The sequence below is a fragment of the Parasteatoda tepidariorum genome, chromosome 4 (assembly GCF_982258835.1).
Source record: "Parasteatoda tepidariorum strain Cologne lab strain chromosome 4, Ptep-v5.0, whole genome shotgun sequence".
Classification (NCBI taxonomy): Eukaryota; Metazoa; Arthropoda; class Arachnida; order Araneae; family Theridiidae; genus Parasteatoda; species Parasteatoda tepidariorum.
The window spans coordinates 1,753,372-1,768,720 of record NC_141758.1 but is presented as its reverse complement, the minus strand read 5'-3'; the positions used below and the strand labels follow the sequence as shown (position 1 = coordinate 1,768,720).

At 34.1% G+C, this 15,349-nt stretch overlaps 1 protein-coding gene across 1 annotated transcript in view; it reads left to right on the top strand.

Moving 5' to 3' along the window:
• Positions 1-12,170: 12,170 nt before the first annotated feature.
• The window catches only part of LOC107437030 (phosphatidylserine synthase), a 43,715-nt gene continuing 40,536 nt past the window's right edge, over positions 12,171-15,349 (top strand). The window contains exon 1 of the mRNA XM_016048894.4: positions 12,171-12,576. Within this exon, the coding sequence (XP_015904380.1) occupies positions 12,410-12,576 (167 nt within the window). The 5' untranslated portion in view covers positions 12,171-12,409. The remainder of the gene's footprint in view (positions 12,577-15,349) is intronic.

The window sequence follows — 15,349 nt, the reverse complement described above, 5'->3', positions numbered from 1 at the left end:
ATAATTTAAAAAAAGAAAAATTGAAACTAAATTAATTTTTTATATTATATCGACATTTTAAATTGTTATTTTTAGCTGATAATTTGACGATATGTACTGAGAAATTCAAAATCTCCATTTTTGAAAGTATTTAATATAAGTTACTTTTTCTTTAGCTTTGATCGTAGATAATAGATGTTGGTCTTACTGTGGATTCGTTGATGGGTGAAACAGGAAAATCTTACAATATTTTAACACTTATAAAATCAAATGTTAATAAAAGAAAATTACTTATAATTGTTTCAAATAATGTTTTACTGCCTTTTCGACAGTAGATTCGAAAATATTATAGCATTATACATTCAATGACAAAAAGTTCTTCTCTTTTGATTTTATCATAGTTAAAACTTTTAATATTTTGCAATTAGAATTTTTAATCAATTTTGCCCCAACAAATTTTAAATTCAATGTCGGAAGGATCAAAGGCAGTTTTTTAAATAATTTATTTAAATTTAAATAATTATCTGCTATTAGTTTTGGTTTGCCATCATTTAAGTAATTTCATCATAGATGTTAGATTACCATTGCCAACTAAAAAGGTCCCGCAGTGGACTGATCGTTAAGATACGGTTCCCAGCAGATCACCGAAGTCAAGCATCACTGACTGCGGTCAGTGTGCGGGTGGGTGACCACTTGGATCAGTCTGCGTAGGGACTGAGGGTGTGCGGTATTGGTCCTCGTTAAACTGTTCTACCATAAAATGCTCGACTTCGCGTGCAGGTCGTCGGGCTACCGAAGCGGGGGTGCCATCCCCTCTGCAGATGATCAAAATTGTGATGGCATGTCTTCGGATCATCCTCAGGGATGTTTCCCAGACCGTCGCCAATAGCCCATTGTGCAGCTCTAACAAATCAAATCAAGCCAACTAAAAAGGACTGGTCAAGGTATTATAATAGTTAAATATTAGTTTTTTAGTCCTAAAAGCGCTATAATGTCAGACCAGCATATAGAGTTGAGTTAGTTGGATAATCAATGCTATGGACCAGTAAATCGAATACAAAATATACGCGGGTACCTTTATTATTGTCGATCGAAATGGACCGTAGGTGGCGTAGAGCAGAACTCTCCATGGCAACACTTCACATGCTTTCCCCATTAGCGTGTCATAGAGGAAGGAAATACGTTAGTTTCTCTCTTGATTTTCATATAGATTAAAATCTTTTAAGTTGGAGAACTATAGGGAACTGAAAACTGCCTTAAACATAGTTCTAGAGAAAAGTATCACGGAAGTTTTAAAAAATATTTTTATGAAATAAAAAGGAAAAATATTAAGAAAAGGGAAATTATCGTAGTACATTCCTATGGATGGTGTTTTCAGTAGAAATGTAAACAATAACAATCTCGAGCTCGGCACCTACTCTAGTTCCGGTTAAGAAGTTTGCAGCTGCTTTCTACATGTTATTCTGATAGGCGATGTTTTCAAACGCATAATTTTGTTTTCAATAAAAGAAATAAATTAGATAATTTCTGAGCTCAAATCTGCCGTATTTCATAAAATATTAATGTTATTATTTAATTCTGGGGAGTTTGGAGTGAAAATTTATTTTAATTATTTTGTTATTTATTATTAAAAAAGGTGACACGGTTGCTAGATTTTGAATAACTCGCTTTTTTGGCAGTCATGATTTGGCCTTTTGCCATAAGTTTATTACTGTTTGTTCTTGTTGCAAGCTGTGCACCATCTTACGTTAGTGTTAACACTTTTAGCATTGTAAACACAAGTATTGTTTGAAAGAATATAAAGTACCAGGACCGGAGGTTTTTGATGGAATCAGCAAATCGAGGTTGTTGTAAGCAGTTTGACTGATGCATTGCCTTGTTTTTGTTCGTTTGATTTTGGCAACTTTTTATTATTTTTTATATAGAAAATATATCAATAGAAGTGTTCTTTTTTCGTCTAAGTTGTCTTATGTTATAATCTTTATTAAAATATTTCTTTTTCTCAAAATGATCTGTTTATTTACAATTGTAATTTAATTTCAACACGTTATCAGCACGAAGCTCTGTGTAAGTACATTGGAAATTCGGATGTAAGAAGACAGGCAGTAGAATAGCACAAATCGTCACCATGGAAGATTACAAATTGAAGAAGTTAAATGGTGAGAATTACCATGCATGGGCAATACGTGCTCGCGCACTGATGGTGCAGAAGAAATGCTGGGAGGCAGTGGAACCCGGCTACGGCCTTACAGAGATGTCCGAAAGTGAAAGAAAAAAGAATGACGAGGCATTAACCCTAATGTTTTTGATAGTAGAAGACACGTTTTTGGATGATATCGGCGACTGCGCCAAGGCGAGGGACGCATGGGTTGTGTTGAAAGATATGCACAGTAAATTTGGATTGCTGCATGTTTTGCAGCTGATGAAGGATTTCTTCAACATTTCCTTGAAGTCAGGTGAAGCAATTCAATCATATTTGACCAGATTGATTGAAATACACCGAAAATTGTCGAGTGGTGGTTACGCTTTCACCGACAGAGAAGTTGCCCTCATCATGTTAATAGGTCTGCCAAAATCATACGAAAGCTTAATCCTGAACTTAGAAAAGGACGAAGATAACTTGACAACAACTATTGTGAAGTCTAGACTATTAGTTGAAGAAAAAAGAATATATAGAAATGTGCCAAATGTTGAAGAGCAGGAAAAACGGGCACTTCACACAAGAAACTATAATCAAAAAAGACCAATGCAGACAAACACTGTGAAGAAATGGACAACAAAAAGAAACAGCGAAACAGCTGCAAATTCGAAGAAAACTGTCAGGTGTTTTAGCTGCGGAGAATGGGGTCACATCTCCAAAAATTGTGAAGAAGCACAACGAAGAAATCAAAGCAGTGCCAAGACTGCTATAGATTTAAAAACGAACTGGGCCTTCTTAACAAATAAATTTAAAGCTGAAGACTCAACAATCTGGATTCTAGACAGTGGTGCTACAGAGCACATGACGTCAGACAGAAAGAAATTCGAATCGTTAACTGATTACACCTCAGTAGTAGAAGTGGCGAATTCTGAAAAAGTTCAAGTTACCGGAACAGGAAACATCACTATTTCAGTTCAAGAAGATTCTACCAAAAGCAACATTAATCTTGCAAATGTATTGTATGTACCAGACTTGGGCGGAAATTTGCTGTCGATTGGCAGGATTGAAAAAAAAGGTTTTAAGATTGAATTTGCCCATGGTGAAGCAAAAATACTGGCAGAAACTGGTGAAATTGTTTTGAGAGCTAGAAGACAGGGAAGACTATATATTATAGAAGAAGATTGCCCTGCAGCGCACATTTCAACGATCCAGTCGAATGGACTCTGGCATCGCAGGCTAGGACACCCTTCCCCAGGCACTTTGAGAAACATAATAACCACTGAAAGTAAACAAGAATCCAATCTTGAAACAAACAAGCCATGCTCTGTGTGCATTCAAGGAAAGATGAAGCGCAAGAAGTTTCCAAAATTCTCAAACACACGAGCTAATGAAACTTTAGAAATTGTGCACTCTGATGTAGTAGGAAAGATTTCACCGCCGTCACTGGGAGGCTCAAATTACTTTGTTGTGTTCACCGATGATTTTTCTCGTTACTCTACAGTGTATCCAATCAAAACTAAAGATGAAGTCATAATGAAGTTTGATGAATACAAGAGAATGGCTGAAAATTTTCACAGCAAAAAGATAAAAATTTTGAGACGTGATAATGGAGGTGAGTTTAAGTCACAAAACTTTGACAACTATCTTATTAACCATGGAATTCAAAGGCAGCTAACTGTGCCGGAATCCCCTCAACAAAATGGAATTTCAGAAAGGATGAACCAGACTTTGATCAACATTACCAGATGCATTCTCATAGAATCAGGAGCAAAGCCAGAATTCTGGGCTGAAGCTGTGTGCACAGCATCTTATCTCCGAAATAGACGCCCATCTACTGCAATTGGAAGAAGTACGTCAGAAAAGTTATGGTCAGGTAAAGAAACGAACTTGGATCACTTGAAAGTTTTTGGATGTCGGGCCTGGAGCCATACACGCTCATTTCAAAGGCGGAACAAATTTGACCCAAAGGCTATAGAATGTATCCATATTGGGTACCCAAGTGGTATCAAAGGATATAAACTCTGGGATCCAGAAAGAAAAAAGTTTTTTATCAGCAGAGATGTGCTCTTTGAAGAAGATGTGTTCCCTTTCAAATTGACCAAAGAAGGACCCTATGAAGATAAGATTTCCTTATTTATTGAAAATGAAGACACAGACAATATGAACTCAAGTGATGAAAAATCAAATAAACATCCAAATTCTGAACTACATGAAACATCGCCAGAAGAAATTGATCAGAATCCATCAGACACAAACGCCATCAGCCAAGATGAATCCCAATATAATGTTTGTGAAGATCAGACTTACCAACAAGTTGAAATGACAGAGGAGTCCAACCAACTAGAACATGATCAAGAAGAGCCAAATAATCAAGTCTGTCGAAGTGATTCTGCCAGAAGAAGCACAAGAGCTATTAAAACCCCTGCACACTTGCAAGATTATGTACTTTACAAGGCAAAAGAAGCATGTTCTGCAAATGCAAAGCAATTCCATAGGGACCCTGTAACATTGGAAGAGGCTCTAACATCACAAGAAGCAAATTTGTGGCAAAAGGCCATAGATGAAGAAATTAAAAACTTACGTTGTGCACAAACGTGGGAGCTTGTTAGCAAACCACCAAATGTCAAGCTTATCAGTTCTAGATGGATATTTCGGAAAAAGAAAGCTGAGACAGGAGATTGTGATAAATTTAAGGCTAGACTGGTAGCTAAAGGTTACATGCAAGTTCCTGGAATTGACTTTCAAGAAACTTTCTCTCCCGTGATCAAATTAAAATCTATCAGGATCTTATTGGCACTAGCTGTGGAATGTGAAATGGATATTCATCAAATGGATATAACTGCTGCTTACCTGAATGGTACTTTAAAAGAAGACATTTACATGAAACAGCCTGAAGGAGCCATAGTGCCAGGCAAAGAACATCTTGTCTGCCACCTTAAAAGAAGCCTATATGGATTGAAACAATCTGGAAAAGAGTGGAATACGTGTTTCGACACCTTTTTGAGAGATTATGGATTAACACGTTCTAAAAGTGATCCATGCATTTACTATCATCCAAATAAAACACTTTACCTTGGCATATATGTTGATGATATGCTTATTGTTGGAAATTCAGAAGCCATAGACATGTTTAAACTTAAGGTTAAACAAAAGTTTAGAGCAAGAGATCTTGGAGAAGTAGGTGAAATTTTATCGATGAAAGTGAAAAGGTATGCTGATGGATCCTTAACCTTAGACCAAACATCCTATGTAGAAGAAGTATTGAAGACCTTTGATGCAATCTTACTCAGAGGAGCATCAACTCCCTTAGACCCAAGTGTTAAACACTATAAGTTAACTGATGCTGAGTGGAAGGAAACTAAAGAAACATCGAACAAAATTCCATACAGGCAGGCGATAGGCAGTTTACTGTATCTTGCCTGTGGTACTCGCCCTGACATTGCTTATAGTTCAACTTATATGAGCCAGTTTAACGAAAGACCTTCTGAAAACCATTGGCGAAGTGTCAAACACTTATTCAGGTATCTTAAACAAACAAAACATCTTTGTTTGACATATAGAAAAACTCGAAAGAAGCTAGAAGTATTTTCCGATGCAGACTGGGCAGCAGATTGCATTGACAGAAAATCATTTAGTGGTTATGTGGTCATTCTTGGGGGTGCTGCGGTGTCTTGGTCCAGTAAAAAACAACATTGCACTGCATTGTCTTCCGCAGAAGCTGAATATCTGGCGATGGCCCCCCATGCCACCAAAGAAGTATTGTGGATAAAGAGTTTACTGTTTGAGCTCGGTAAAGAAATGTTTGTACCACCTCCAGTACTAATAAATGTTGATAACCAGGCAGCTATGTTCATAGCTAAAAATCAAACTACGTCTGATCGGAGTAAACACATAGATCTTATGTATCATTTCATACGGGACAATGTAGATCAAAGAATTGTCGACTTTCATTATATTAATTCACGAGATAATGTAGCTGACCTCTTAACAAAAAGCATTTCGAAGAAAGTACTCAATAGTTTGAGGACTCAGTTAGGTTTTATAGAATAACTGTGATATATTATGTATATGTGTAGCGATCATTCCCGTGCCCTGGTAAGGGGGAGTGAAAGAATATAAAGTACCAGGACCGGAGGTCAGTGCCGTAACTTCACCCCTCGGGGCCCCGGGGCAAAAATTTTTGGCAGAGGCCCTTTCAAAAACTTTCAGTACTCCATCTCTAATCGTCACTTTAGCTATTTATGTATTATGTTAGCGAATATGTTTATGAAAACAAGTTATTTGTTCGCATAAAATTGGTTAAAAAACATTGTAAGTTTTCCACATGGCAAAATACAAAATTTCAGCGAAATCGATTAATCCTGAGAAATTAAATTTTAAAAAAGTCGTACTTATAAAATTCAATTTCTCAAGAACTAATCAACCAATTTCGCTCAAATTTTGTATTTTCCTTGTGGAATTAGATACTTTAAAATGATACAAAAGGAAAATGTGCCTTACGATTCAAAAGTTTTCAGACTATTATTGTCCCGTAGTGGACTGATCGTTAAAACACGGTTTCCAGCAGATCACCGAAGTCAAGCATCACTGGCTGCTGTCAGTGCGTGGGTGTGCGACCACTTGGATCAGTCTGCGTAGGGACCGAGGGTGTGCAGTATTGGTCCTCGTTAAACTGTTCTACCATAAAGTGCTCGACTTCGCGTGCAGGTCGCCGGGCTACCGAAGCGGGGGTGCCATCCCCTCTGCAGAGGATCAAACCTCAAGGGATGTTTCCCAGACCGTCGCCAATAGCCTATTGTGTAGCACTAGTGCGACGTAAATGATCAACAACATCAGACTATTATTAAATAATAAATATTTACTAAAAGTTATTTTTTACATGTAATTATCTTTAGATAAAAGAATTTTATAATAGTGTGCAAAAATTTTTCAATTCCCTTAACATTTGGGGATCCAAACTTTGGATAGCTCACCCGACCCAACTATTGGGACCATATTTCCCAGATTACAGCTACCTCTTATATTACGGGGGTTAGAAAATCAAATCTGTTGAACTGGAAAATATGTTTTTGTGTCTCATTGCGTAACTTAAAATAAAATATCGTGCACTAATTAATTTGCATATTTGAAGTCACACCCTCGAATTATTAAGATGGAGCCCTAGAACGTGAAGATCCGATCATTAAATCAAAAGTTATTCTAGGTGGTACGTTTTTGGTTCACTGCACGTAAATGTTACCAATTTACGGCATCTCACCTAGGAAATATGACTGGGGAGGGGAAAGCTATTCATGTTGTCTCCTCTTGTACCCCATGTCCACAGTAGCCTCCTTTTCCTCTAAATATAATGCTAATCATAAAATACCAATTTAATAAACCTGTTGAATCCGGTTACTATACCGTTAGGAAACTCTTTTCAAGACAAAATCATTATAATAATTAAAATTATTTTTTAGTTTCAAATCTAAAAGTTTTTGATCGCGTTATGGAAACTGAAGGGCACATATATCCACTATCGGCACATATATCCACATTTTAAGAAGTCCTAATTGAAAAAATATACAGAAATTTTTTCTCTATTATATACATCGATTAACAAAAAACAAAGTTGTTTTTTTTCTCCAATATGGACAGGTCCTTAGAAAATATAGCTTCATTTTGAAAAGAATTCGTTCTTGAATATTTGGTCTAAGTATTCATGACGCCATGTAATCATATCGCTGGTTCAAAACTAAAACGACACTTCTGCACTCACTTCTCATTCAAATAAAATGAGAAGATAGTGCAGAAGTGTCGTTTTAGTTTTGAACCAACGATATGTGGCAAAATTATGACAAAGAGTAATAGTTTTTTTTTTTTTTTATGAAAAAAAATGAGAAAAAGCCAAAGCGTATTTGCTAATTAAAAAAAAAATTCTTCTTAATGGTTTGTCATGGCAATAAATTTTAACTGCTACGGATTTCTAAGCTAATGTTCATAGCTTTTTTATTAAATTAAATGCGTTTTTTTATTAAATTAAATATGATTTTTTTAATATAAAATAAAGATTGCATTAAATTTTTTAATGGAAACAAAGTTGTTAAAAATCCTAAAAATTCGAAGTTCCAATTTAAGAAATTTAAAGGTCTTAATAATTTCAAAAATATAAAATAAGAACAAAATCCATGCACACAATAAACAGTAAAATTATCAATTAAAGTACTATACAAATAAAATTTTATATACGAACATAAAAAAAAGCAATTTTTATGTTACCATTCTTATAAAAGAATTCTAACAGTATATAAATATAAAATTTAAATGCATTAAATGAGTTAATGCAAACATTTACTTACCTCCTTACAAATAAATTTACATTTGGTTTTCTTGTTTTCCAAGGAAAAAATTTATTAAGAATGGGAATTATTGATATCACGATTTATGTTTGAAAAAATGAAGTTGCAAATAATTTTAAAAACTCTTAATTAAAGTTAAATTTTAATTTCAAAATTTAAACAAAACAAAAGGTAACAGAAAATTTATATCTGAATTAAAAATGGTTAATTTAAATGACGCAATTAAATGAGTTAAAAACTGGAATTTAACTGCAACGTTTTACGTTTGTCCCAGAAAAAATCTCTTGACAAAATGACATAAGTAAATGTTAACAAGAGTCATCCCCTTGGATTCCTTAAAAGCTTACATCTGTTTTCCTAGAACATCTAGATAATTGCTAGTTTAAGACAACTTGAGGGACATATAGATGGTACTGTAAATATAGGACATTTTATAAGAGCACAAAAGAGCCCAGGGTCATAAAAATCACTAAGGAAATTTAAAGAAGGAAAAGTCATTTTCCCATGGTGTAAAAGGAGATGGCTATCTTTTGAGGAGTCAGATAACTGTGGGTCAACTCTGTGGATGGTAAGAAGGTTTTAGCACCTTCATATCACCCACAGTCATAAGATGCTTTCAAATATATCTATTAGTCTCAGTGTAGAATGCATTTTCCAGGATGCAAAGCAGTGGTGCTTATTTTAGTTTTCTAAACACTTGTTATGTTTTTTTATGATGTGCTCCTCTTCTCTTTTCGTGTTTTTGTTTTAAATTTTTTTAATAAATTAAAAGTTGTAATATGCAGAAAAAAATTGAAACGAAAACGAAGCATTTTTCTTGGAGGGGGGGGATTTCTATTTTAATTTGAAAAATAGCTATTAAATTGGGAAAAAAAGTAGTTTCTTTTTCTGAAATTCTCAATTCTGCTTTACTTTATTGTAGCGAATGTCAAATTTTCAGAAGGGGAGGCTAAAGTTTTCGATTTGGAAAATAGCTTTAAAGTCGAAAATAAGAGTTAAATATAAATTTTACTCGACTTTATTCTTGCGAATGTCTGAAATTCAGAAGGGGTGAAGTATATTCTTCACCCCCTCACTTTAAGAAGAAAACAAAATTTTCTTTTTGAAAAATAGCTTCAAGGTTTTTTTTTTTTTTTTTAACAATTTTACTGGACTTTATTTTTTCAAATGTCAAAATTTCTGAAAATACAGAAAAATTTTAGCCCTCCTTACTTTATATCAGAAGAAATTAAAGTTTTCTATCCCCTTACTATAATTTAAGAGGAAAATGAAGTTTTCTGTTTGGAAAATATCGTCGAAGTTATGAAACAAAATTTTTTTTTTCTTCTAAAATTTTCAACTTTACTTGATTTTATTCTATTAATGTCTAAATTTCAGAAGATGAGAAGCAAATTTTTCGCCCCCTCACTTTTATTTGGAAAATAGATTCAAAGATGAAATTTTTTTTTTTTAGTTACCAATTTTTATTATTTTTGAGCACTTTGAAATTTCAGAAGGGGCGGAACACTATGTTCGCCCCCTCATTGCTATTTCGGAAGAAAATAGAGTAAAAATTGGAAATAAAATACTTTTTCTACTTTTACTTTACTTTTCCAAACGTCAAAAAACATATTAATCGCCCATAACAGAATAACTTGATGTATATCTCTTCAAAGCTGAAAAAGAATAGCTTTTCTTTCCCTCTAAAATTACCTATTTTACTAGACTTCGCCTTGGCGAATAACTAAATATCAGAAGAGGCAAGGCACGTAAATGTTAGAGGAATATAAAGTTTTCTATTTCAAAAATAGCTTCAAAATTGAAAAAAAAAACAATTTAAATTACTGATTTTACTTGATTTTATTTTTGTGAGTGTCTAAATTTTGGGAGGGGCGAAACTCATCGTTTGCCCCATCATCTAAATTTTAGAGGGGCCCTCTGCCACTGGGTCTGACGCAATCAACTACATGCAGCTGAGGCCTTTCCCCTTCTCTGAAAAGCGTGTTAGTTCTTTTAAGAAAGGGAAATAATTTGTGAAAAGGTGTTTTACCGTTTTTTACCCTTCCCTTTATGTTATAGTAGGTACGCAATTACAAAAAAGAAAATTTTCATCAACTCTATCTTAACACAATTTCTTTCCTACATATATATAATTAGAGTGCTTTATTTTGAAGGAAAAAAAAACATGATGTGGTCTCTTCATATGGGGCCCCCTTGACCGTCGGGGCCCCGGCTGCCCCGGCGTAGTTACGGCCCTGCCGGAGGTTTTTGATGGAATCAGCAAATCGAGGTTGTTGTAAGCAGTTTGACTGATACATTGCCTTGTTTTTGTTCGTTTGATTTTGGCAACTTTTTATTATTTTTTATATAGAAAATATATCAATAGAAGTGTTCTTTTTTCGTCTAAGTTGTCTTATGTTATAATCTTTATTAAAATATTTCTTTTTCTCAAAATGATCTGTTTATTTACAATTGTAATTTAATTTCAACATGTTAGCATAGTAAACATAAGTAATAAGTAATCAAATACATAGTTTGCAAAAATCTCAAAACACAACGATGCCAAATGGCTTTAAAATACAACGGAAACAGTAACCCGGAAATTTAGGCGGTACCGAACTTGCAGCGTTCCCTAGTGTAGAAAACACCATCCATACAACTGAAAAGAGGAGGAGAGGGAAGGGCTAAAGGCATGAAACCGGTCTCTGGCGTATTCGAGTGTTACGATCGCCAATAAAGCAATTCCATGAATTATTTGACTTTATTACGTAACATTTTTGGATATACAGTAAGTAAGTTACATTTGCTTTCATAAAAAGCGTTATGTAAAATTATCTAGTCAACACATATATGTTATTTAAAAAAATAAATAAAAGTAAAAGGAAAAAAATAGGCAGAAGTAGCTTAAACAGGAATTGGCGATCGAAATGAGTTGCAGGTGGAGTAGAGCAGAACTCTTTTCCTATGGCAACATTTCACATGCTTTCCCCATTAGCGTGTGGAAAGTCATAGAGGAAGGAAGTACGTTAGTTTCTCTCTTGATTTTCACATAGATTAAAATCTTTTAACATAAAAAACTATATGGAACTGAAAACTACATTAAACATAGTTCTAAAGAAAAGCATCATAGAAATTTTAAATTTTTTTTTTATTAAATGAAAGGGAAAAATATTAAGAAAAGGGAAATTATCGTAGTACATTCCTATACGACTGAAAAGAGGAGGAGAGGGAAGGGCTAAAGGCATGAAACCGGTCTCTCCCTAGATAGCGTATTCGAGTGTTGCGATCGCGAATAGTGAATAAGTGATAAGAGCGCCAGCCATGATAAATTCAGCCAATAGGATTTATCTATTTAATTTCTGGAGGTGGTTGCTCCTCCGCATATGCGGAATTGCATTCTGACTCATGTTCGTCATCTGCTTAAATTTATGTACATTAATTGTTGTTGTTGTTGTTAATTTACGTCGCACTAGAGCTGCACAATGGGCTATTGACGACGGTCTGGGAAACATCCCGGAGGATGATCCGAAGACATGCCGTCACAATTTTGATCCTCTGCGGAGGGGATGGCGCCCCCGCTTCGGTAGCCCGATGACCTGCGCGCGAAGTCGAGCACTTTACGGTAGCACAGTTTAACGAGGACCAGTACCGCACACCCATCCTTGGTCCCTACGCAGACTGATCCAAGTGGTCACCCACCCGCACACTGACCGTAGCCAGTGATGCTTGACTTCGGTGATCTGCTGGGAACCGCGTCTTAACGATCAGTCCACTGCGGGACTGTACATTAATTAAGCCAATACTAAAAAAATAGAGAAAGCACTTTTTCAAAATCTGCTAGCTAAAGATTTTGCTGACAGTAAAAAGATTATCTTTTATGATATCAGCTGACAGTGAAATTATTTGTGACCACGACTACAAAGATTGTAGGGGCTTGGAACGGTGGGGGGTTTCTTATTTTTTTTAGCAGAAAGGCATGGCGAAAAGCAAGTCTAATAATGATCGTAGTAAATCTTACGATAATTTTTGCTATGTAAATGAGCGCCCTGTTGACGATATATCATTAGAATTTTTCTATAAACCTCATACGATCACTCTCTTAAGTGTGGCTGTGATCGCCGTGATACTCTCTGTTTTTTTACGGTAAGTTTTTATTTTGAATTTTAACAACCTTGATATATTTTGTTTGTCAACAAACCACTTAAGCAGCTTCCAAGGCAACTTTCTTTTCACCATCCAAATACTAGCACTGATCTTGTTTAAACTATTGACTTGTCTTATTAAGATATAGTGTAAATTTAGTAATTAATTCTTTATTGGTAAAATTTTAATGACGAAATATTTTATTAATTAAATATTTGTGATAGAATGTAAGTGTTAGAAGATTAATCATTATGAAAAATCTGGAACCTTCTATAGTTGTTGTAAATTGATCCCTTATTATTGTTTGGTTATCATGAAGTATTCATTAAGAAAACAATTTGTAAAAGTTTTCTTTCCTTGCTTACTTTGGCTTAATTATTATATTATTTACTTTGTTTATTGACCTTATTGTTTATTCACTATATAATTAAAGTTGAAATCAGAAACAGTCCTCTCCATATTTGCATTTTTTAAAAGCATACTGTCTGACTGACCACTGTTAGTGCCGCATTAAGCAAAAAAAACAATGTCAGACTGTTTATATTTAGAATAATGTTGGCTACTAGTTAATGAACATGCACTGGTATTGGGAGAGGCTTTATTTTTGTCTTATCATTTATAGATTTTCAAGAATCTTTGAGTGTTATGAAACTATATGGGGCTTTATTTTTAAAAGATTCATTGTAGGCTTCTATAAAATTTGCACTAAATGCATTACGGGACACATTGTAAACCATAATTTTCCAATTAAGTCCTAAAACTTGTGATGTATGTATATTTTATCAAATTGAGTTATTTGTAATTAAGCCCCCTTGGGCAAGTATTACTACAATTGCTAAATATTAATAGAGAATATTTAAGTGCAAAAGGATATTTCTGTATCTGTTCACACCTACTATCTTATGATAAGTCAAAATTGATTAAATAGTTTACACAAACAACTTGTTTCTGATCAGTGATACAATATATTCTACAAATCATTCTTTCCTTGTTTACATCATTCTTAATGTATAGAGCGAAGTTTGCAAAAGTTGCAATATAGTATCAAACGCTAAAATGTAAGAATTCAGACAAGTCTACTTATCTGTTGATGATAACAAACAGAACTTATCTAACCTGACTACAAGATTGATTGATGAAGAAGCCTCTCCGTCATAATCTTAACTAACTTAAAATCTTAACTTTTCTTGTTTCAGATTGCTTAAACTTTGAACAAAAACTATTAAATACTGAAGTAGATAAAAACAAATTTAAAATTCAAACCAGGTGCATGAACAAATATAAATTGACTTGCTACTCATGATGGAAGAAAGGTCAGTAGGCCCGAGCATGTTGTTCCAAACCTTGGGAAACTCATAATGCTGTTCCAAAAAAAAAAAAAAAAAAAATGCATCAAATGAGTGAAGTAGGTAAAGGAAAAACAGCTGTAAGAAATGAATGAAGTACAGTAGATTCTGTACATATGCTCATATGACCTTTAGTATGAATTACTTAAAAAGTTTCATTTCTCTGAAAAGGAATGAAGTTATTCCATCTTTGCAATGCTGTAGAAATAATAATTAATGAAAGCTTAAAAATCCAAAAGGTGATTCATAAAAGGTGGGGAGAAGGAGAAATATGTGATGTTCAAGATGTAATGACAAATCTTCTCTCTGAAGGTGAGCAAAGGAATGAAGTAAATAAAAGCAAAAAATAAAGCTGATTTCAATTGTGAAGGTGATTTAGTTCCAGGGTTGGTGCAGTATTTACCATGTGAGGTTTCAACAATCTTGGGAAAAACCTATTTTTTCCCATGATTTTTATCCTTATTATTAAATGTTTTACTTTGGTTTTAATTGTTCTGTAAAACAAAACTTGTTTTCTAACATGTTTATAAAAATTCTTATTGTTTCTGCCATTTTTGTGAGTATCTTAAAAACAATGCATGCATTAAGGCGTTATTGAAACCAATGTTGGCAAGTTTCTGCCAAGGTGGTTAAAACCACTGGTATAAAACCGGCATGGCAGAAACCTTTTTCTGGCACATTTGTGTGCAGAAATTCAGAAAATGACATAAAAGTAAGTACTGAGATTGACATACAATGGATAATTCATAGGAAAAACAATTAAATGTTAAGCAAAGTACAATTTTTTTACAAAATCATCAGCATTCAAAATCAAATATTACATTGTAAGCACTCTGCAGAAATCTATAACGAAGGATAAGTTTTGATGCAGTTTCTAAACCTAAACAATTTCTCAATTTGCTATGAAACAAACGAGAAATTTGAGAAAATTCTCTCAAGTCCATCCGAACTAGCAGGCATTGCCATCAAGGAACAAGCAAGATTTCTGAAACTTTCATCTATTGCATATTTTTTTAAACTGGACCACCATGTAGCAACCTGGGTAGTGGTCAAAACTTGACTAGAAAAATAAGTTTCAGGAAATGGGACGATTTGTTTTGTAAAGCTATGACATAAGGTACAAAATCTGGGTTAATATTGGCGAGTAAAACTCTGGCGCTTTCTTCTTGAGCACATGATAATTATAATCCCAAATACTTTGGATGCAGCATATAAGCTAGCAAATGATAATCAGTAACTGCCTGTTTAAATCTGTATGTAAACAAAATGTCATTAAGCAATTACTAGAACTAATATAGAAGTTTTTTTAGTTTCTGCCAGTTTTTGATTTTTTTTTTTTTTTTTTGAAAGAAGAAAGTTTTTTACAGTCTTGATTGTTCTTCTGCTTTTATAATTTTCTGCTTAAATGTTAAAAATAAAAGGAGATA